Source organism: Lemur catta, chromosome 4, assembly GCF_020740605.2.
Source record: "Lemur catta isolate mLemCat1 chromosome 4, mLemCat1.pri, whole genome shotgun sequence".
NCBI classification, from domain to species: Eukaryota; Metazoa; Chordata; class Mammalia; order Primates; family Lemuridae; genus Lemur; species Lemur catta.
Genome location: NC_059131.1, coordinates 17,369,074 through 17,389,542, shown reverse-complemented (window position 1 = coordinate 17,389,542; position 20,469 = coordinate 17,369,074). Strand labels below are relative to the sequence as shown.

The 20,469-nt window shown below is 38.2% G+C and overlaps 1 protein-coding gene across 8 annotated transcripts in view; it reads left to right on the top strand.

Moving 5' to 3' along the window:
• The window catches only part of ITSN2 (intersectin 2), a 139,248-nt gene that overhangs the window by 31,936 nt on the left and 86,843 nt on the right, over positions 1-20,469 (top strand). For 7 of the 8 annotated variants that reach the window (XM_045549160.1, XM_045549159.1, XM_045549157.1 and 4 more), the window contains 4 exons: positions 14,376-14,468; positions 16,808-16,871; positions 18,511-18,674; positions 20,170-20,376. In XM_045549160.1, coding sequence (XP_045405116.1) covers positions 14,376-14,468; positions 16,808-16,871; positions 18,511-18,674; positions 20,170-20,376 — 528 coding nt within the window. Of the gene's footprint in view, positions 1-3,462; positions 3,488-14,375; positions 14,469-16,807; positions 16,872-18,510; positions 18,675-20,169; positions 20,377-20,469 lie in introns of those variants that run through there. The other variant, XM_045549158.1, reaches the window with a different exon arrangement.

The following is a 20,469-nucleotide window of genomic DNA, read 5'->3' as shown; positions in this document are numbered from 1 at the left end:
ATTTCTTCATTTATAAAATAATCGTTCAGGAGAAGATTGTTTAGCTTCCATGACTTTGAGTAGGAATGAGAATTTCTGTTAGGGTTCATTATTACTTTTATTCTGCTGTGATCTGAGAAGATGCATGGTATAATTTCTATTTTTTTAAATTTTTTAAGATGTTCAGCAACAAAAGAATAATTTTGTGAATAATAGTCCAGTGTTGGACAATTCATTTAGAAGTGGTATATAGCAATAAAGATAGTAATTTTTTTAAACTTCTGAAGAATTAAGAGCAGATATAGATTGTGGTACTTTCTGACTTAGTTTATAAAATAGCTAAAGATTAAGGATAACTTGTGTGTATCTAATTTAAGTCCAATTCAGGGTTTAAGATTTTATTGAAAGCAGCATTCATGTATAGCACAAAGTCTTGCTCCTGTAGTAAATCCTATCACAGATTATTAAATTTTTTTTGATGCCCAGTGCTATTGGGACTTGTCCGTAAGTATGCTTAGACCCGGTTGTCTAAATACTTCTGACATATTCTCAAATTTTGCAATGTATATACTTTATTATCTTTACACTAACAAAGACTTTTTAGACTGCTTTGGTTCTAAAGAGCTACACTGTATAATATAGTAGCCACTAGCTACATGTAGTTATTTCAATTTCAATTAACAAAAATTAAATAAAGTAAAAAATTCAGTTCCTCAGTCGCACAGTCACATTTCAAGTGCTCAAAGCTAGATGTGGCTAGTGGCTACCATATTGGGCAATGCAGATATAGAGCATTTACATCATCTCTTAAAGTTCTGTTGAACAGATATTCTTTTCTTAGTGTCTAATGCTTCATTTCTCATCTCCTTAACAGAACTAAAAAAGTTCAGTGTGTCATATTTTTACCACTTGTGACTCTACTACTGGTGTCTTTTGCACCAGCAGAATCATCCTTGCCAAAATCTTTAATCATAGGTTTGTTTTCTGCTTTTCAAAAATTTAATGAAATTGTAATTCAAAGGGCATGACAGATGAATCCTCAGATTATAGGCAAGAGGCTACTTCAGATACATGTTGCTACCAGTTGATATTGTAGTGTGATGTAGCTTTTTTCAGCCTCAAAATTGTGGGGGTACTGAAGACTGGTTAAGTAAGGAAAAAGTTCTGAAGCCTATTATAGTGGCTATATCCAAAATCTGGAAGAAGGAAGGAGTGGGGAGAGAACAGGAACAGCCAGTGGCTTTAGGAAGAAAAAAAATGTCATTTTCCTTTTAGAGCTTTATTACTTTTTATTTTTTTTTCTTTTCTTTTCTTTTTAAAGAATATGACCTAAGAGCTTTATTGCCTTTTTAGAACTTTAGATTTCATTAATCTTTTCAACTATGTAGTTAAGAAATTGTTGTTAAACATTAGATCTGTAGAATCAAATGTAGTACTGTACTGCATTTATAACAACCCAAGTTTTTGTTATTCAAGTCCCAACAAATGAGCATATATTTCTAGTTAGACCAGTATTCCAGTTGTGCTTTAGAGATCTAAGTTAATACAAGGTCAACATATTATCACTTGACTATGATTTTGAACTGGACAAATATGCCAATTCAGATTATTTCTGGTGTCATTTAATTTTTATAGCATATAAGTAGGACATAGCATATTTGAATCATGTACGTGTGGAATTATGTTAGCCTATTGCTGTGCTACTACCTAGCTGTGTGATTTAACCTCATGGAACTTATTTCTTTATGTATGTATATGTGTGTATGTATATATCAATATGTGTATGTATGTATATGTATATATATGTAAAACCAGGGTGACAGTACTTACTGCATGGGATCTAGCATATAGCGGATGTTCTCTAAATGTGGATTTTCTTTCTTCATTGAATATAAGAACGCATTTTTTGTTTTGTTTTATTTTGGTTTTTTTTTTTTTTGAGACAGAGTCTTGCTCTGTCACCCAGGCTAGAGTGCAGTAGTGTCATCATAGCCCACTGCGATCTCAAACTCCTGGACTCAAGCAAATCTCCTACCTCAGCCTCTTGAGTAGCTGGGACTATAGGCGTGGACCACTGCACCCACATAGTTTTTTCTATTTTTAGTAGAGACGGGGTCTCACTCTTGCTCAGGTTGGTGTTAAAACTCTTGAGCTCAAGCAATCCTCCCGCCTTGGCATCCCAGAGTGCTAGGATTACAGGCGTGAGCCACCATGCCTGGCCAGTATAAGAACATGTTTGACAGAGCCAGTAAGTGAGATGAGAATAAGCAATAGAAATGCTTATGAAAATAACCACATGTGATGAGTTGGTGGAAGTGGCTAGAATTGTAATGCATTTGTAACATGATTATCAAACATTGTATAGGATTGTTAGCTTTTTAAGGAAATATTAGACATTAGCCCCCAAATTTAGATTTTTATGCCTTTTCTGTGAGGCTTACAAATAAAGACTAAAACTGGGAGATTTTTAACTTGAAGTTCAAGGTAACCAACTATTGGCTCTTTAAAAGGTTCTGTTGGTGCTGTTTTCTAAATAAGCCAGAATGGAATTGACTTTTTTTTTTTTTTGAGACATAGTCTCACTTTGTTGCCCGGGCTAGAGTGAGTGCCGTGGCGTCAGCTTTGCTCACAGCAATCTCAAACTCCTGGGCTCAAGTGATCCTCCTGCCTCAGCCTCACAAGTAGTTGGGACTAGGCGCGAGCCACCACACCTGGCTAATTTTTTGTTTCTATTTTTAGTTGACTGGCTAATTTTTTTTTTCTATTTTCAGTAGAGACGGGGTCTCGCTCTTGCTGAGGCTGGTCTTGAACTCCTGACCTCAAGGGATCCTCTCGCCTCGGCCTCCCAGAGTGCTGGGATTATAGGCCTGAGCCTTTGCACCAGGCCTGAATCAACTATTTTAAAATTGGCTTTGAATTACGTATATTTCCCAGTTTTCTTATTTCTGTGTTATCTTTTCATTTCTGAAAAATTCTTTTTTTCCCTTTTTTTAGCTTTTAATATTCAATTTAATTTTTTTTAGTACATTCCAGAGAAGGAATAGGTCAGCACTTATGAGTGGAGGAGACCCTGAAAAATTCTTAGAACGTGAATATCTTATGTTTTAATATGGTCTTTTTTTTTTTTTTTTTTGAGACAGAGTCTCGCTCTGTTGCCCAGGCTACAGTGCCATGACGTCAGCCTAGCTCACAGCAACCTCAAACTCCTGGGCTCAAGCGATCCTTCTGCCTCAGTCTCCCGAGTAGCTGGGACTACAGGCATGTGCCACCATGCCCGGCTAATTTTTTCTATATATATTTTTAGCTGTCCATATAATTTCTTTCTATTTTTAGTAGAGATGGGGTCTTGCTCTTGCTCAGGCTCGTCTCGAACTCCTGACCTTGAGCGATCCTCCCGCCTCGGCTTCCCAGAATGCTAGGATTACAGGCGTGAGCCACCTCATGGGATTCTTATGAGACTTAATTGAAGCAATGTATGTAAAGCTCTTAGAAAAGTACCTGATACATGGTAAGTTTCGTTAAATGTTATCTATTGTTATTTTGTCAATCTAGTAAACGAAAAATGATATTTAGTGTTATTTATTTTAATGTAGATATATTACATATTACATGTAATCTTTACAACAACCTGTGGAGTTAGATAATATTCATAGTTTATAGAGGTGATATCTAAGGTACAGAGACAATAAGCATCTTAGCCGTGTATGTTGGGCGATAGTATAGTGTAGAATTCAGCACACAGCTTCTGGAGTCAGGCTACCTAGGTTCTAGTCTCATCTCTGCCACTTATTAGTTGTATGACTTTGAGCAAGTTACTTTACCGCCATGGGTTTTAGTTCCTTCACCTGTAAAATGAGGACAGTAATAGTGCCTTAATTTATATACTGGTGGTGGTGGTGGTAAGTGAGTTACTGCATGTAAAGTCCCTGACACATAGTCAAGGCTAAATAAAGGTGAGCCACTTCCATTTTTGTCATCCTTTGTTATTGTCATTTTTGTTATTTTTTAAGTTGGTATCATTTTTCCAAAGTCATATAGTATTTTTTTTCCAAAGTCATATAGTATTAAGTCAATTCTATAGCCACACTACTTGCCCTTCGAGTCACAGGAATCCTGACAGGTTTTTAAATTTATTTTTTAATAAACTGATAAACCAAATAGGTTTTTACTATATATGTGGTATTTCTTTATTTAGAAAGTATGTAGGTTTAGCTATTTTAGGTTCGTAGTTCTTCAGTACATCTGTTTCTTTATTTTTAACTCTAAACTTAAAACTTGTCTTTAAGAGAGGATATTTATAGATGTTTTAAATCCAGTCATTTGGGGCTAAGAAAAATGTGTTTAATCCATATTAGTGTTAAAAATTATAGCGGGCCCCTACTTTTCAATGATACGCATTCCTGGAAAAATTGCCTTTGTAAGGCAGATTTTTATGCACTACAAGCAACAAATATGTATGAGTTTATATATCTAAACATTTTTGGTTCCTTCCTGGCAGAAATTGAATAAACTGAAAAGGTAGTCAGAAGTGAAGGTTATTTTTATTTATTTATTTATTTATTTTTGAGACAGAGTCTCACTCTGTTGCCCGGGCTAGAGTGAGTGCCGTGGCATCATCCTAGCTCACAGCAACCTCAAACTCCTGGACTCAAGCGATGCTTCTGCCTCAGCCTCCCGAGTAGCTGGGACTACAGGCATGTGCCACCATGCCCGGCTAATTTTTTCTATATATATTTTTAGCTGTCCATATAATTTCTTTCTATTTTTAGTAGAGATGGGGTCTCGCTCTTGCTCAGGCTGGTCTCGAACTCCTGAGCTCAAACAATCCGCCCGCCTCGGCCTCCCAGAGTGCTAGGATTACAGGCGTGAGCCACCGCGCCCGGCCGATAGATGGTTATTAATGAAGTTGAATATGTAGAGCTTTACAGAGACCTCAGAGAGCTAGTATAACCATATGTGAAGGATGTACAGCAAAAAGGTTTATAAGTGGCTCTTATGTTTCCTCAAGTCCTGGTCTTGCCTCTCTTCTCTTTTTCTCTACTTCCTCTCTTTTACATTTGTTCATCAGTCATTTTTAAGTGTTTGCTCTGTGTTGGGTACTCTGCTGGCTCTGAGGATAGTAGAATAAACACTCAAAGCTCCTGTCCTCTGGGGTTCACAGTCTGGTGGAACAGATGGACAGAAAACAATTACAGCATCATCCTAAGTGCTCTGTAGAAGTACGAAGTCTCTTGAGAATCTAGAGGAGGAAGCAGTCAGTGTGACCTGGAGGTGTCAAGAACCTCCTGGAGAAAGTGACACCTGCCCTGGACCTTGAAAGATAAAGTTTGAAATGGAAAGAGGATGATGTGAACAGCAGTCCAAGTAAAGGGAACACAGGTCAGGGGGTGAGAAAAGAGGATGCTGTGTACATGGGATTCTTAAGTCTTTACTTTCTGGAGATAGGGATATTTTACTAGCATTCCTTTTATCCTTGGTTTTTATTTTGTATTGTTTTTTCTCCTTTTAAATATTAAGCAAGTTTATGGTACTGTTACAATTTACATTTTTTTACCTGTAAAATTTGTTATATAATAAGTGTTCAAAAAACTTACTAAGGTACCTTATTCCAAAGGGAAATTCAGTTGCTTTGAGAGCTAAAAGAGACCCATGTTTTTATATTTAAATGTCAATTTAGCTGTATCTATTTTATATTCTATTACTTATTTTAAAATGACAAAAATAATACTGCTAAACTAAAATGTCAGAGTTATCAGGGAGGCAATGTGGTATAAGTTAAGAACATGAACCTTGGAGTTACATTCTAAAGTGTAGTCAAATTCTAGCTTACAAATTATATTAGGTGTATGATGTTCAGGAAGTTATTTAACCTCCCTATGCTTCAGTTTTTTTTCATTTGTAATATGTAAAAAACCTAGCCCAGAGGGTTGTAAAAATTGGGGATATGATAATATCAATATACTTAGCATGGTCTATGGCATAAAGTAATACTAAGTTAATAATAGTTACTGCTACTACTAAGTACTACCGTTGCTCTGTCTAATGTTGTTATTGGTCTTCATAGATAAGTGATAGAGGAAGTTGTTTTCCTGAGATAGCTGGTCAAGAGTTGAGACAGTTGTAGGATAAAGGGGGTTAAAAAATCTGTGTATCTATATGAGAAAAAATGAGTGAGGTGAGATTAATTCATCTTTCAACAGAATAGAATCAAGGGATATAAGTATTATCTTTAGGAGAGGAATTTGTAAGATACAGGTCCACATATTTCACTGTGACAGCCACCCACATTTTTCTTGCTTTTGGACAGCACTATTTGCTTGTTGTCTAGAGTTCGCTAGAAGGGGTGGAGTTGGAGCAGAATGTTCGGGAGGAGATAAAAAGGAGAGGAGGCAGTGCGCAACCTGATTTATATAGGACAGTGGTTTTGAGCCTGGCTATACGTTAGAATCACCTGGAGAGCTTTAAAAAAATTATGAAGCCTGTACTTCATCCCCCAGATTCTGATTTGATTGGTCTGCATTGGATTCGAATAGCTTTTTTCCCCAAACTCCCCCATGTGACTCTAATATACAACTAGGCATTGAAAACTTCTAGTGTAGGACATTGGGTGGTCAGGTATTGCCTGCTATATACTTTATATTTTTGTAAGCAATTTTACGTACATCATTCTTACAACAAATCATAAGTAAATAAAGAAAATAAAGGGTGAGGAGGGTTGAGGTGTGCCTAAGTCACAAAAATGGTTAGACACAGACAAGAACAACACCCTCTCTTTTTATTCCTTTACACACCCCTGCTTTTGTTTAACTATAGAAAGAAGAAAGTAAAGATGTATTTAAGGGTAGGCCGGGCGTGGTGGCTCATACCTGTAACTTCGGGAGATCGAGGCTGAGGAGGATTGCTTGAGGCCAAGAGTTTAAGACCAGCCTGAGCAAGAGCAAGACCTCGTCTCTACAAGTAGAAAAGTTAGCCAGGTGTAGTGGTATGCCCCTGTAGTCCCAGCTACTCAGGAGGCTAAGACAGGAGGATCACTTGAGCCTAGGAGTTTGAGGTTGCAATGAGCTATTATCAGGCCACTGCACTCCAGTCTAGGCAACAGAACAAGACCCTGTCTCAAAGAACCCAAAAAACCAAAATGAAAAAAAACCCCAACAACATGTATTTGAGGGTAGAAGGAAGTTGAGAGACTGGGTCTCATTTTCAGAGCACATGGAAAGTATCATAAAATTATTGTTTGATTTTCATGGTTTGAGAGAACCTCAAACATTTGCAGGTTTAGTAGACCATTTTCTGCTTTAACACCTCTGATAACAAAAGAATACCTTCTGAGGCAGTTGATTCCCTCTTCATACAGCTCTAATTTCCATTGACATGGTAGTTCTGTTCCTAATTTTTATAGGGATTTCAAATAACCACTTAGTATTCTGTATAACTTTTTAAAATATTTAAGATTGCTGCTATGTCTTCTTTAATCTTTGATCCTCAGGCTTAATATCTTTAGTTCCTTAACTGCCTCATAGAATGTTTTAGACCCCTTATTTTCTTGACCACCTTTTTCTGGAGCTACTTTGTTGTTTTTATTAAAATGTGCATTTACAACTTAACACTTGATCTGGTTTCAAAATAGGGATTTAAATTCACGTTTTCTTCCTTTACCTTTCTGGATCTTATTTAAATTATCAAAGAGATCATTTAAAAAAAAATCTGAGATAGCCTTAAAAAATAGAAAAGGCCCCATCAGTATACCGGAAACTTTGAAGTGTTTCTAGAAATTATGAAGCTCATTAGATGGGATTTAGCATAAGCATAGGAGGGGTTTGTGTCTGGTAAATACATAGGCTGATGTTTTCAGTAAGGCTTTAGAGCAAAGGGCGCTGGAATCCAGGGTAGAGCATGGGACTGAGGGCAAATCAAAGGGTTTCCATGGCTCTGCCAGTGCAGTTGGAGCAGTTTTCTCCAGAATTCAGTCTCAAATAGAGCACTGCAAGTAGTGCTCTAAGAGGGGGGATTTGTTGCAAAAATCAGTTAAAATTTTAAAGGACTAATAGAAGACAACTGAGGACTAGCATGTTAGTCTGGAATACCTGGGGGCCACAGACACAAGGAGGGTTTACATTTATGTAACTGGGGAGATGCCCCTCTTTCCTGGGGGCATCAGCTGGGTACTCACCACAAAGGTTGCTGACCACCATACAAGAGATCAAAAATAGTCCCCCACCTTGACATTGCAGGCAGCTGTGGGGAAATAGGCACAAAATATGTACTTACCTGGATCCTTTTCTCTTATTAAGCTAAAGCCTTATGCCACTATGAGAGGGTCAGCAAAAACTGCTTCCCTGGGGACATAGGCAAAGACACATTGCTGCTGGGGCAAGGGTAGAAGAAAAACCTCTCTACCACTGGGGAGAGGTGGGGAAGGAAACCTTCTTGGGCTTAAGATCCTATACTAATACCAAGCAGAGGTATTTTTCTTACTACTGTGGGGAGCAGCCAGAAGGTCCTTCCCAAGACCAACCACAGATATGAGGAAGAGCTTGAATACCACAGGGAGAAGGGGCAGGAACACAGAGAAATCTGCACTCCTGAGGCCCAGGTGCACAGGGCCTGTCTAAGACTGAGTATGGATCAGACCAACAGAGAACACCATCTGCCTTTAATAAAAGTCAAACCAGGTGCCAGATGCAGTGGCTCACACATGTAATCCCAGTACTTTGGGAGGCAGAGATGGGAGGATTGGTTGAGGCTAGAAGTTCAAGACCAGACTGAGCAAGAGTGACACCCTGTCTATACAAAAAGTAAAAAAGTCAGCCGGATGTGGTGGTATGCGCCTGTAGTCCCAGCTACTCTGGAGGCTGAGGAAGGAGGATGGCTTGAGTCCAGGAGTTGGATGTTGCAGTGAGCCATTATGATGCCACTGTGCTCTAGCCAGGGTGACAGAGTGAGACCCTGTCTCAATGAATAAGTGAATGAAGAAAGAAAGGAAAGAAAGGAAAGGAGAGGAAAGGAAAAGAGAAAGGAAAAAGGAGAAAGGAAAGGAAGATAGATTACCTGGGTATTGTGCATGCCTGTAGTCCCAGCTATTTGGGAAACTAAGGTAGGAGGATCACTTGAGCCCAGCAGTTTCAGGCTGCAGTGACCTATGATGGCAGTCTAGGTGACAGAGCAAGACTCTGCCTTTAAAAAAAAAAAAGGAAAAAAAATTTTTAAAAAGCCAAACCTAGGGTGAAGTAACAGGCGTAACAGTCTACTGTTGGGGGGAGAGGCAAGAACATGAGAGAAAGCCTCTTTTGCAGGGATTTGGGGGAGATGAAAACTGAAGGAAGAATACTAACCCTGAGAAGAACTCCTTAATACCCTGTCTTCTCCCTTTAGCACAAGGCAATGTCTTTCCACTTCTAGAGGAATTTACAGCCTATGGTATGCTGAAGATAGCCATTGCAACTATAAAATCTAACTCTGATTGAATTGAAGAAGCTGTGACTCAACATCCTGCACTAATGGCCTGACGGAAGAAGAGGCATGCCGATGTGCAGGCATCACTGTTTACCTCAGCCTCTGCTGTTCTACATAATGTGTAGTATTCAATCAAAAAATTATGAGACACATAAATAAGAAAATATAAGACGTTGTCAAGAGGCAAAACAACGAACAAAACCAGACTTGGAAATGACCCAGATGTTGGCACTATAAGGCAGGGATTTTAACTATAATGATATGTTAAAGGATATAATAAAAAATAAATAAACAGCACGCATGAGGAGAAGAGTTTCAGCAGAGAGATAGAAACTATAAGAAAGAGTCAAGTAGAAATGCCAGAGATAAAAGACATGGTATCAGAGATAAAAAATTCCTTCAGGCTCATTAGTAGCCTCAAAACACTCAAGGAAAGGATCAGTGACCTTGAATATAGGTCAATAGGTATTATCCAAACTAAAACACAGAAAGAATGTGTTGAGAGGGAGAAACCATCATAAGAGTCCTAGAATTGATAGGATCAAATGGTTTAACATATGTGTAATTCAAGTCCTAGTAGAAGAGAGGAGAATGTGGAAGAAGAAATATTTGAAAAAATTATGTCTGAGGATTTTCCAAAAATAATGAAAACATCAAACAGATCCAAGAAGGTTAGAGAACTCTAAGCAGGATAAATAAGAAAAGGAAAGAAGGTTCTGAGATTTTACTGAGTTTTATGTATTCTGACAGACCAGATAAGACTCTTGGGCCACAGACGAAAAGACTTCATTAGTAAATAAAGCAGCAGGTAGCATGAGTTTTATGTTCACATTGGTTTCTCTTACCTACCCATGTATCTCTTACATTCCCATAGGGGCAATGTGGAGATGACACTAAGAGGATGCTGTTGTGTACCCAGTGACTTTGTGTCATAGCTGAGGAACCCCAATCTTAGAAAAGCCATATGTTTGTTTGCCTTGTGGACATCCCTGAAAAGATAGTCTGGAAGAAAAGCTATCAATGCCTTTTCTCATAAGATATACCAAAACATGAGAGACCTGTGGAGAATTGTCTCCCCACAATTTCTGTCCCTTTTTCTTCATTGTCTTGGCTTCTGGAAAATTTTCTCATGAGTGTACATACCACTCATTTAGCCACTCTGATTAATCTGACCAAATAGGACTGAGACTAGGTCAGTTTGATTTATTTCATGTAGCATTTAATTAAGGCAAATCAACAGGACACCAGGTAGCAGGTTAGTCTCAGCCTGCAGCTATGCTGTCCAGAGTCCCAGCTAAACAAATCCCATAAACCATCAGTGTCTCCCTTGGAAAGCTAGGTGGCTTTCTCTAATTTTTTATCAACTTTTCCACCTGGCGTTAATCCAGGTGCAGCAAGTTTTATTAGTGATTGTACATACTCTACCTTGGCCTACAAAAAGGAAATCTAGGACATCTATAATAACCCTGCCAGTGAGTTGACACAGACCTGAATGGCTTCCAGGGCTGAGATGTTTTCTTAAGAACTTAATGATCTCTTCATGTATGTTACTGTGTTTTTGGAGGGAGGCAAGTTAATGCTTGACTCCTACACAAGGAGTAGAATCTCAAGGGTGCATGTGGTATGTGTGGAAAGAAAATGTTGTTTATAGTTGTCAGGCCCCCCAGGTGGTACCTACATCGGAAGATGTGGCCTCCTGGATGGCTGGTAAGCCTTAGGGTTCCCAGTGGAATCTGAATAACTTAGTCTAGTCCTTGTTTTTGGAGGGATTGCCTGTGGGCAGTTAGTCCAACCTGTTATGTTTGTATATGCAACCAGCTGGGTGAAGTCCATCCATTACTGAGATGAGGGAGGGAAGACATCTGGAGGCGATGCCCCTGGGAGGTACAGTTACTGGGGCCATCCTGATGTTCCTGATAGGTTCTTGGAAGGCTCCTGGTGGGGGATGGCAGACTTAGTAGTCATTCACATTTAAGGTGCTTCCAGCAGTTTAGGAGAGCCACACCAAGGCACTTTTCTTGGAGAGTAAGACTATAAGGCCAAATTCTGAAAGAGAAAGTTCATTAATGTCTTTTCTTAATACCATATGTCCTGGGGTGTAAGGTGTTTCCTCCTCAGGTGCTTGCTTGTTGCTTTCTGCCTCCACAAAATCTGAGTGGTTTCGTTTCTATAACTTTTCACCATTTCCTAGTTATCCAGAGGGTTAGATGTAAGAGGGAAAAGGACAGTTTTGTAAACCCTAACCAGAATTAACTTTGAATCCCCTAGATGCCCTTTTAGCTGAGCTGCCCACCTAGGGGATTTACGAACCAAGCCTGCCTGCAGTTGCTGTTAGGGGAAAGAAAGATCCGTCATGTCCAGGAATAGTCCCAGAGTAGAATCCTGAATTTTCACAATAGGTCTGTATATGCCCTCTAATCTCCTAATTATTAGCCAAGAAGCAGCTAAGAAGTAATGATCCCTTTCTGGGTGACCAAACTATCTTTAAGGTATGTGAAGCAGGATGAGATGATGGAAGTGGAATCAGACTATTGGTGGATTGTTGAGCAGCTTTTATGATAAAAAGTGTGTTTTTGTCAGAAAGCTGAAAACATGACAGATTAGTCTCAAAGGCCACAACAATGTGGACATTGTATGCTGATTGGCAACCTAAAAAAGTATCAATAAGGGGATGTTGTAATGATGGAGACACTGCATATATGAGGTTAGAGGATATAAGGGAAATCTTTGTGCCTTCTCAGTTTTGCTGTGAACCTAAAACTGCTCTAAAAAATAAAATCTAGTTTAAAAACATACAAAAGTGTTATTAATTTGAGGCACCACTGATAGACTGAGAGAAGGATCAAAGATCTGATTGAGTCAATCTGCCAAAACTCAAAGGGAGCCATCCATGCATGTGCTGTGCAGTGAGACCTCCTGCACCGCCCCTCCCCTCCCACGCACACACAGGAGTCACAAGTTTGGCATCTGCCTCAGAAACACAGTCACACTTTTTTTTCAGTCTAAATCAGAGAATGGGCCTTTACTGTGGGTATCCGCATACACGACCCAGACAATTCAGTTAGCAGTTGAAATTTGTTTTCAGTGCTGCCCCAAAGAGGGTGTATTTTATCTGTCAGTCCAAGTGGCAGACCAAACAGCTGGGTCTTTGGCAGCAGCCCAAGAATCTGAAGTTTTGCCCACTGAATGCAATGACCGTTTCTCCTTTCGGTTCAGCATAGCAGCTCGATGGACACCATTGACTTTCAGCTTCTCTGACCCGAAGGTGTCATTGATCCACTAGCTTTGCTTCAGACAGTGGAGTGGGAATAAAGTTTCCCCTCAGAGTGATAGCTGCCACCTTTTTTATTTAAAGCCAAGATGCTGGTGGGGTCAGGCTCTCTGTGTTCTTGAATATACCATTTCTATTTGACAAGCAAGACTTTTCAGGTCCTTCCCACCTTGTTAGTTGTGGAATTCAAGTTGATCCAGCCCAAAATGGGACTTTCAGGCCAGAGAGTCAATAGGTCTCCATGGGTCAAGCATTCAGACCCCAAAGGGTATCTCCAAGTGGAGGCTACTTCTTTTTCCAGAAGCTCCAATTGGCAGAATCATCAATCACAGATCTTTGTACTGTCTTCAGTACCCAGCGTCCATTTCTATTGGAGTTTATCGACCACCACTGCTGGTGGAGATACTTAATTTTGCTAGTAATAGTATACCAATGTTAATTTCTTTGTTTTGACAAATGTGCCACAGTCATGTAAGTTGTTAACATAGTAGAATTTGGGTAACGGATGTACAGGAACCGTGTATTATCTTTGTATTTCTCTGGAAATCTAAAATTATTCCAAATTAAAAGCTTATTTACACATTTGAAGCTCTGACTGGGGGGGGGCGGACAAGGGCAATATACGTAACCTAAACTTCTGTACCCCCACAATATGCTGAAATAAGAATTAAAAAAAAAAGTACTAGATGTCTGTCTATAACTTCTGGGGTAAAGATCAGACTCTTGAGGATGGTATTTAAAACCCTTTACAGTTCATTCTCCCCTACTTGTTTCTTCCCACTTTCTCACACTCACATGGTACTGTAGCTGTTAACTGCTCAGTGCACTTACAGTGCTTTGCACATGCCTTGACTTCTCATGTTGGGTGCTTTTGTGTGGAGTGTTCTTATCCTACCTCTTCACATGGCAAAATTCAAGCTAAGCTTCAAGGTTCTGCCTCATTCTTGCCTTTCCTGCTATCTCATCCTTGGTGCTCAGACTTAGCACAGCTTTTGTGGCATATATTTCTGCTTAGGATTCTTCACAGGTTAACACTATAAATGCTAGTAGTTGTTTTCTAGAGCATGAATTCCTTAAAGATGGGAATATTTTTTCCATCTTTTTATTGCTAGTATTTACCTTGATTCCCATTTCCAGTGAGTGCTATGCAGTAATTGTTCAATAGATGTTAACTGAGTGAGTGAGTGAAAAACCTTAGGGCTGTGCTATATATGGTTATGATAGAGTTCTACTCTTTGTGTCACTCAGATATTAAATACTGTGGCCAGGTGTGGTGGTTCCCGCCTGTAATCCTAGCACTTTGGAAGGCTGAGGTGCGAGAATTGCTTAAGGCCAGGAGTTGGAGACCAACCTGAGCAACATAACCAGACGCCATCCCTACAAAAGTTAGAAAAATTAGCCGGCATGGTGATATGTGCCTATAGTCCCAACTACTCAAGATGCTGAGGCAGGAGGATCACTTGGACCCAGGAATTTGAGGTTGCAGTGAGCTGTGAGGACACCGCTGCACTCTAGCCCGGGCAACAGAGTGAGATCTGATCTTAAAAAAAAAAAAAACATATTAAATACTATCTTACATGGACACTTGTGATTCATATTTACACTTTATAATTTTATTTTGAGTATTTTCATGTATACACTATGATTTCTTTGTCTTGCACTTATGTTTTAGGAGGGCCAAACATGTGGGCCATTACCTCTGAAGAACGTACTAAGCATGACAAGCAGTTTGATAACCTCAAACCTTCAGGAGGTTACATAACAGGTTTGTGTTTATTACTTGTTTTATTTGTGAATTATCCTTTTCATGTAATATCTTAGAATTGGCTTTAATTTGACTACCATCAAATTAGTATTAAGTGGTAAAATTCATATCAGAATTCAGGAATGAAAAAAATACTGACTTATTTTTCTTGGAACTATCTTAATTTGTTGTTTTGAATTTGGCATATGGACGATTTTTCCTGAATCCTAAATGATGATCAAGAATTTCTATTGTCTAATTTACATTTTAACATTATATCTAGAAAAATTTCAACTTATTCTTTTATCAGACCCTATCAGACCCATTTCCTGGAAAAGAATCTAGAATTTTTTTTTTTTTTCTGGTATCTGTTTTCAAAATGTTAACTCTCTGTCTTTGAGGCTATACCAAGCACTGATTGTTGATGCTAGCCCTTGTTTTGCAGAAAGACCAACAGAGTCAAAAAGGGATTCATTTAGATGTTATCTTTCAATTTTTTTTTTTTTTTTGAGATGGAGTCTAGCTCTGTTGCCCTGGGTAGAGTGCAGTAGAATCATCATAAGCTCACTGAAACCTCAAACTCCTGGGCTCAAGCGATTCTCCTGCCTCAGCCTCCCAAGTAGCTGGGACCACAGGCACGTGCTACCATGTCTGACTAATTTTTTTTATTTTTGGTAGAGATGGGGTCTTGCTCTTGCTCAGGCTGGTCTCAAACTCCTGACCTCAAGGGATCCTCCTGCCTTGGGCTTCCCAGGGTGCTAGGATTATGGGAATGAGCCACTGCGTCCAGCCCCTCAAATTTTTTTCTATAAATGAAAATTTTTTTTGTTGTGCCAAAGCACCTTAGGGGTTTATATACAGTAATAGTAACTGTAATAATAGTTATAATATTTATGGAATTTTTACTATATGCTAGATGCTATGCTAAGTGCATTATCTCATTCAACTGTCATTGCAGCCCTATGAAGTAGGTACTATTGTTGTGTATATTTACAGATGGTGGAACTGAGACTAAAACATGTTGTGTAACTGCCTGAGGTTAGATTACAAAGATGGTTAGTGTTGACTTGGGCTTTGAAACCATTCAGCCTGACTTTGGAATCCATTCACTTCATCATTATAGTTTAATGTTATTTGTACTCCTATCATAATAACTACCTTACCTGGCGTCAGGATTTTATTACCCTGCTTATAAGTTAGTAACTGTTTATGGTTGCTGGTGGAAGACCCAAGATTCCTGAGTCGAAGACAAAGGACTTTATTACTAATAGCACATGAGCATTAGCATCTTTTTGTCAACTACTTTTATTCTCTAAGCAGTTTGATAACCTCAAACCTTCCACAGGACTGATGCAGAGAGCTTAAAGGATGCCACATATGCTGTGATTGTGTTACAAGAGAGGTACACTGAACTTAGGGAACCCATTATTTTGTAGTAAACAGTAAAGCAAAATTCTTTTGTGTTTTGTCTTAGTGGGAGACATTACTTCATTTCTTAAGAATGCAAACCCAGGCAGAGAGTAGTTAGGGCCTTGCATTGTTGGCATGCACAGCAGGACATGCCGGTGTATGAGGAAACTCGTGGAAGACTGTCTTTCCTAGCACCTAGTACTTTTTATACAGAACTCTTTTAGGGAATATTTTTTAACTATACATTTTACTAAATAGAAATATTATCACGTAAGGCCCCAGTTGTGGATAAACTAAAATGAATAATGTGATTTTTCATCACTTTTTTTTCCTTTTTTTTCCTCCTCCCACCCCTGATTTTTCATCACTGATCAATGTATAAAAGAACTTCAGGGCTGGGTGTGGTGGCTCACGCCTGTAATCCTAGCACTCTCAGAGGCTGAGGGAGGAGGATCGTTTGAGCTCAGGAGTTCAAGACCAGCCTGAGCACGAGTGAGATCCCCGTCTCTACTAAAAAATAGAAAGAAATTAACCGGACAACTAAAAATATATATAGAAAAAGTTAGCTGGGCATGGTGGCACATGCCTGTAATCTTAGCTACTTGGGAGGCTGAGACAGGAGGATTGCTTGAGCCCAGGAGTTTGAGGTTGCTGTGAGCTAGGCTGACGTCATGGCACTTTAGCCCGGGCAACAGAGTGAGACTCTGTCTCAAAAAAAAAAAAAAAAAAAAAAAAAGAACTTCAGATGTGACTTGTGTTAAAATATGTAAGTCTTATTAAAGTAATGTAAATAATTGTACATATTTATATATTCTGTTTCATTTATTCTTTAATGATTAGAATTAACATTATAGCAAATCAATAACATATACCCATTGTTATTATTCTGAGGCATAGGACCAATTTCATTTACTAATGTGCTGCTTGGTTTTTGTTTTTATTACTTTCAGGTGACCAAGCACGTACTTTTTTCCTACAATCAGGTCTGCCGGCTCCTGTTTTAGCTGAAATATGGTAAAATGTATTATTTTGTAGATGAACTTAAATTTCTGATAGTCTGTTTTTTTTATAATATAGTGTTAACATAAAATTGTTTTTAGCTATACTTTATTATTATTAGGTAAGAATATTTCTTCAGTTTTTTTAAAAATAAATTTTGTTGAGCAAATGATTGAAAATAATTTGGGGTTAGTTCCATACAACAAATATCTGATTTCTTTAGAATTTCTAAGGAAAGAAGATGTATACATATCATGAAGAAACATTTCTTTATAATTTGGCAAAATCCCAAAATCTTTTCTGTTACTTTTATTCTATTTCTGTTTCATTTATTCAGTCATCTATAAGCCCCAAATTAGCCCTTCCTCCCCAGCTCCTATTTTAAAGAAATTATTCTCTCTAATATCTGTTTTTTTAATAAAATATATATTGGTTTATAAAATACATATAATACGTAACAACTCCTACCCAGTCTGCCTTTCCACTTGGAATATTCTCAAGCCTGGCAGAGTGCAAGTCACCTAAGTATTTGAACAAATGAATAAATTAAAAATTTATTAAATCAGTTAAATTTAGAAGTATTATGCTTTTGAATTTTTTTTCTGCCCACATTGGTGGAATTCATCCCAAAAGTCTCTGTATTCTGTATAGAAAGGCAGTGTTTTATTGACTGCTATCTCTGGTCATTATTTCTTAATATTCAGGTTTTAGTTTTTTCTTATTTATATATATATTTTTTTAAATCTATTTTTTAATTATTTTTTTATTTCAGTTTATTATGGGGGTACAAAAGTTCAGGTTTTATATATTGCCCATGCCCCCCCCCCAAGTCTGAGCTTTAAGCGTGTCCATTCCCCAGACAGTGCACATCGCACTCATCATGTAGGTATACACCCATCCCCATCCCCCCCCCCCCCCCCCCCCCCCCCGTCCGATACCCAATTGGTGTTATTCCCAAATGTGCACTTAGTTGATGATCAGGGAAACCAATTTGCTGGTGAGTACATGTTCAACATCTCTAATCATCAGGGAAATGCAAATCAAAACCACAATGAGATATCACTTAACTCCAGTGAGAATGGCCTTTATCAAAAAGTCCCAAAACAATACATGTTGGCGTGGATGCGGAGATATAGGAACACTCATACACTGCTGGTGGGACTGCAAACTAGTGCAACGCCTGTGGAAAGCAATATGGAGATACCTTAAACAGATTCAAGTAGACCTACATTCGATCCAGCAATCCCATTATTGGGCATCTACCCAGAAGAACAAAAGTCATTCTATAAAAAAGACACCTGCACCCAAGTGTTTATAGCAGCACAATTCACAATTGCAAAGATGTGGAAACAACCCAAATGCCCATCAATTCATGAATGGATTAGTAAAATGTGGTATATGTATACCATGGAGTATTACTCAGCTATAAGAAATAACGGTGATATGGCATCTCTTTTGTTCTCCTGGAGAGAGTTGGGACCCATTCTATTAAGTGAAGTATCCCAAAAATGGAAAAATATATATATTTTTAAATTAAGTGATGATCTATATGTGAATGCTAAGTCATTGTTTTTGTTTTATCAACACCAAAAGTAATGGTAGTTTTCCCACCACCACCCTACATACCAATTTACCCACCTCATGCTCCTTTTAGGGCTTTGTCAGACTTGAACAAGGATGGCAAGATGGATCAGCAGGAATTCTCCATAGCTATGAAACTCATCAAACTAAAGCTTCAAGGCCAGCAGTTGCCCATGGTTCTTCCTCCTATTATGAAACAACCTCCCATGTTCTCTCCATTAATTTCTGCTCGTTTTGGTATGTACTTATTAATTTAATTACCTGTATTTGATAGTTAAACTTGATTCCTAGACATACTATTTGGGCATTAGAAAGGGAGTTGTTAGCACAAAATGACAATCCTTAGACTCCAAATTAATTTTCATGTCTGAGATAAGAAATATTAAATTCACTGTCATAGGGTGTCCATGTGTTCCAGTTTTCTAGAGACAGTTCTGGATTATGCCTGTTGTCCAGGTCTAGTTAGTGTCCCCTTTCACAACTCCCAGTATAGTGATAAATTATGTGGTACCCTAGGAATAGCTGATCCTAAATACTGTTCTTAATTAGTTTCTTTTAGGTGTATAAGCAACATAGAAAAACTTTGAGCAATTTTAAACTCCTCTGAAATGGTTTAATTTGGGAGGTAATTTAAAATTATATGTAAGTAGAAATTTCTTTAATTTAAAGGTTAGTTAGCTAGCCAGATTTAGGGCTGAAAGTTGCAGACTTTAGTCTAATTGATTTATATGTTCATCAGAGATAACCAGTTGGTATTAATTTTGATTAGCCTGTTTCTTATTAATTATATATGAAAAACACTCATTTTGAATGGGACATTCAGTTAGGTATCTGTATGTATCTGAAATATGTTCCTTCACTCCAGATGTTAGATATTAAAACACAGAATTCTAGAGCCAGGCTCTAATATGTCCCTGTAGTCCCAGCTAATAGGCTGAGGTAGGAGGATCACTTGGGGCCAGGAATTCCAGGCTGATGTGCACTATGATCATACCTGTGAATAGCTACTGCACTCCAGCTTGGTGAGACCCCCATTTCAAAAACAAACAAAACCCACAAAATTCTTTCACTATTGCAGTGAGGTCTAGAGATAAATACCAAATCAATGTGTGACCATATTTATATATTGTACTTATTATTCTACAGTTAGCAAATGAATAAAAATAATCACTTTGCTTCTTTTAAAGACTTGTCCTTGAATTCATAGGTGTATTACTTATAAGAAAAGTAAAATATGTGGCACACTTTCTTGGAAATAATGCAGATGCATAAATGGATCTCCAGAGTATCTACTAATTAGAACCTTATTTTTTGTTTATTTGTGGAATGCGTGTGTGTGTGTGTGTGTGTGTATTAGTCAAGTAACTTAGCAGCACTGTATTTGTTATCCTTACACAAAAAAATCTAATTTAGTCAGGTAATACATTCTTTCTTTGAGGTTACTAATATTTAATTTGTAAAGGCTGCTTAGTTTTATTCATGGTGAGAGAAGAGAATCTTTAACTTCTTGGTAGGTATTTTCTTAGTTTATACAGAATATTAATATTAAAAGCAGCAGCTTACCTCCTTCACTGCTGAGTCAAAGCTGCTTTTGTGAGGTTTTAAAGGATTATTTGCTCATGGTATTTCTATAAACATGGAGTCTGCTCACTTTACTGTAAACTTGTTTTTTGGCATGTGTTTTATAATTGATTTACTAGCATTGTAAAAATGTGTTCTTTTTTGTCTTTAGGAATGGGAAGCATGCCCAATCTGTCCATTCCTCAGTCATTGCCTCCAGTTGCACCTATAGCAACACCCTTGTCCTCTGCGACTTCAGGGACCAGCCTTCCTCCCTTAATGATGCCCGCTCCCCTAGTGCCTTCTGTTAGCACATCATCATTACCAAATGGAACTGCCAGTCTCATTCAGCCTTTATCCATTCCTTATTCTTCTTCAAGTAAGCACTTTGTTTCTAATGAGTCAGTGTTTTATGTGAAGAAACTGTTATATTTATGTCTGAATAGATACAGATTTCCTTCATCTTTGTGAT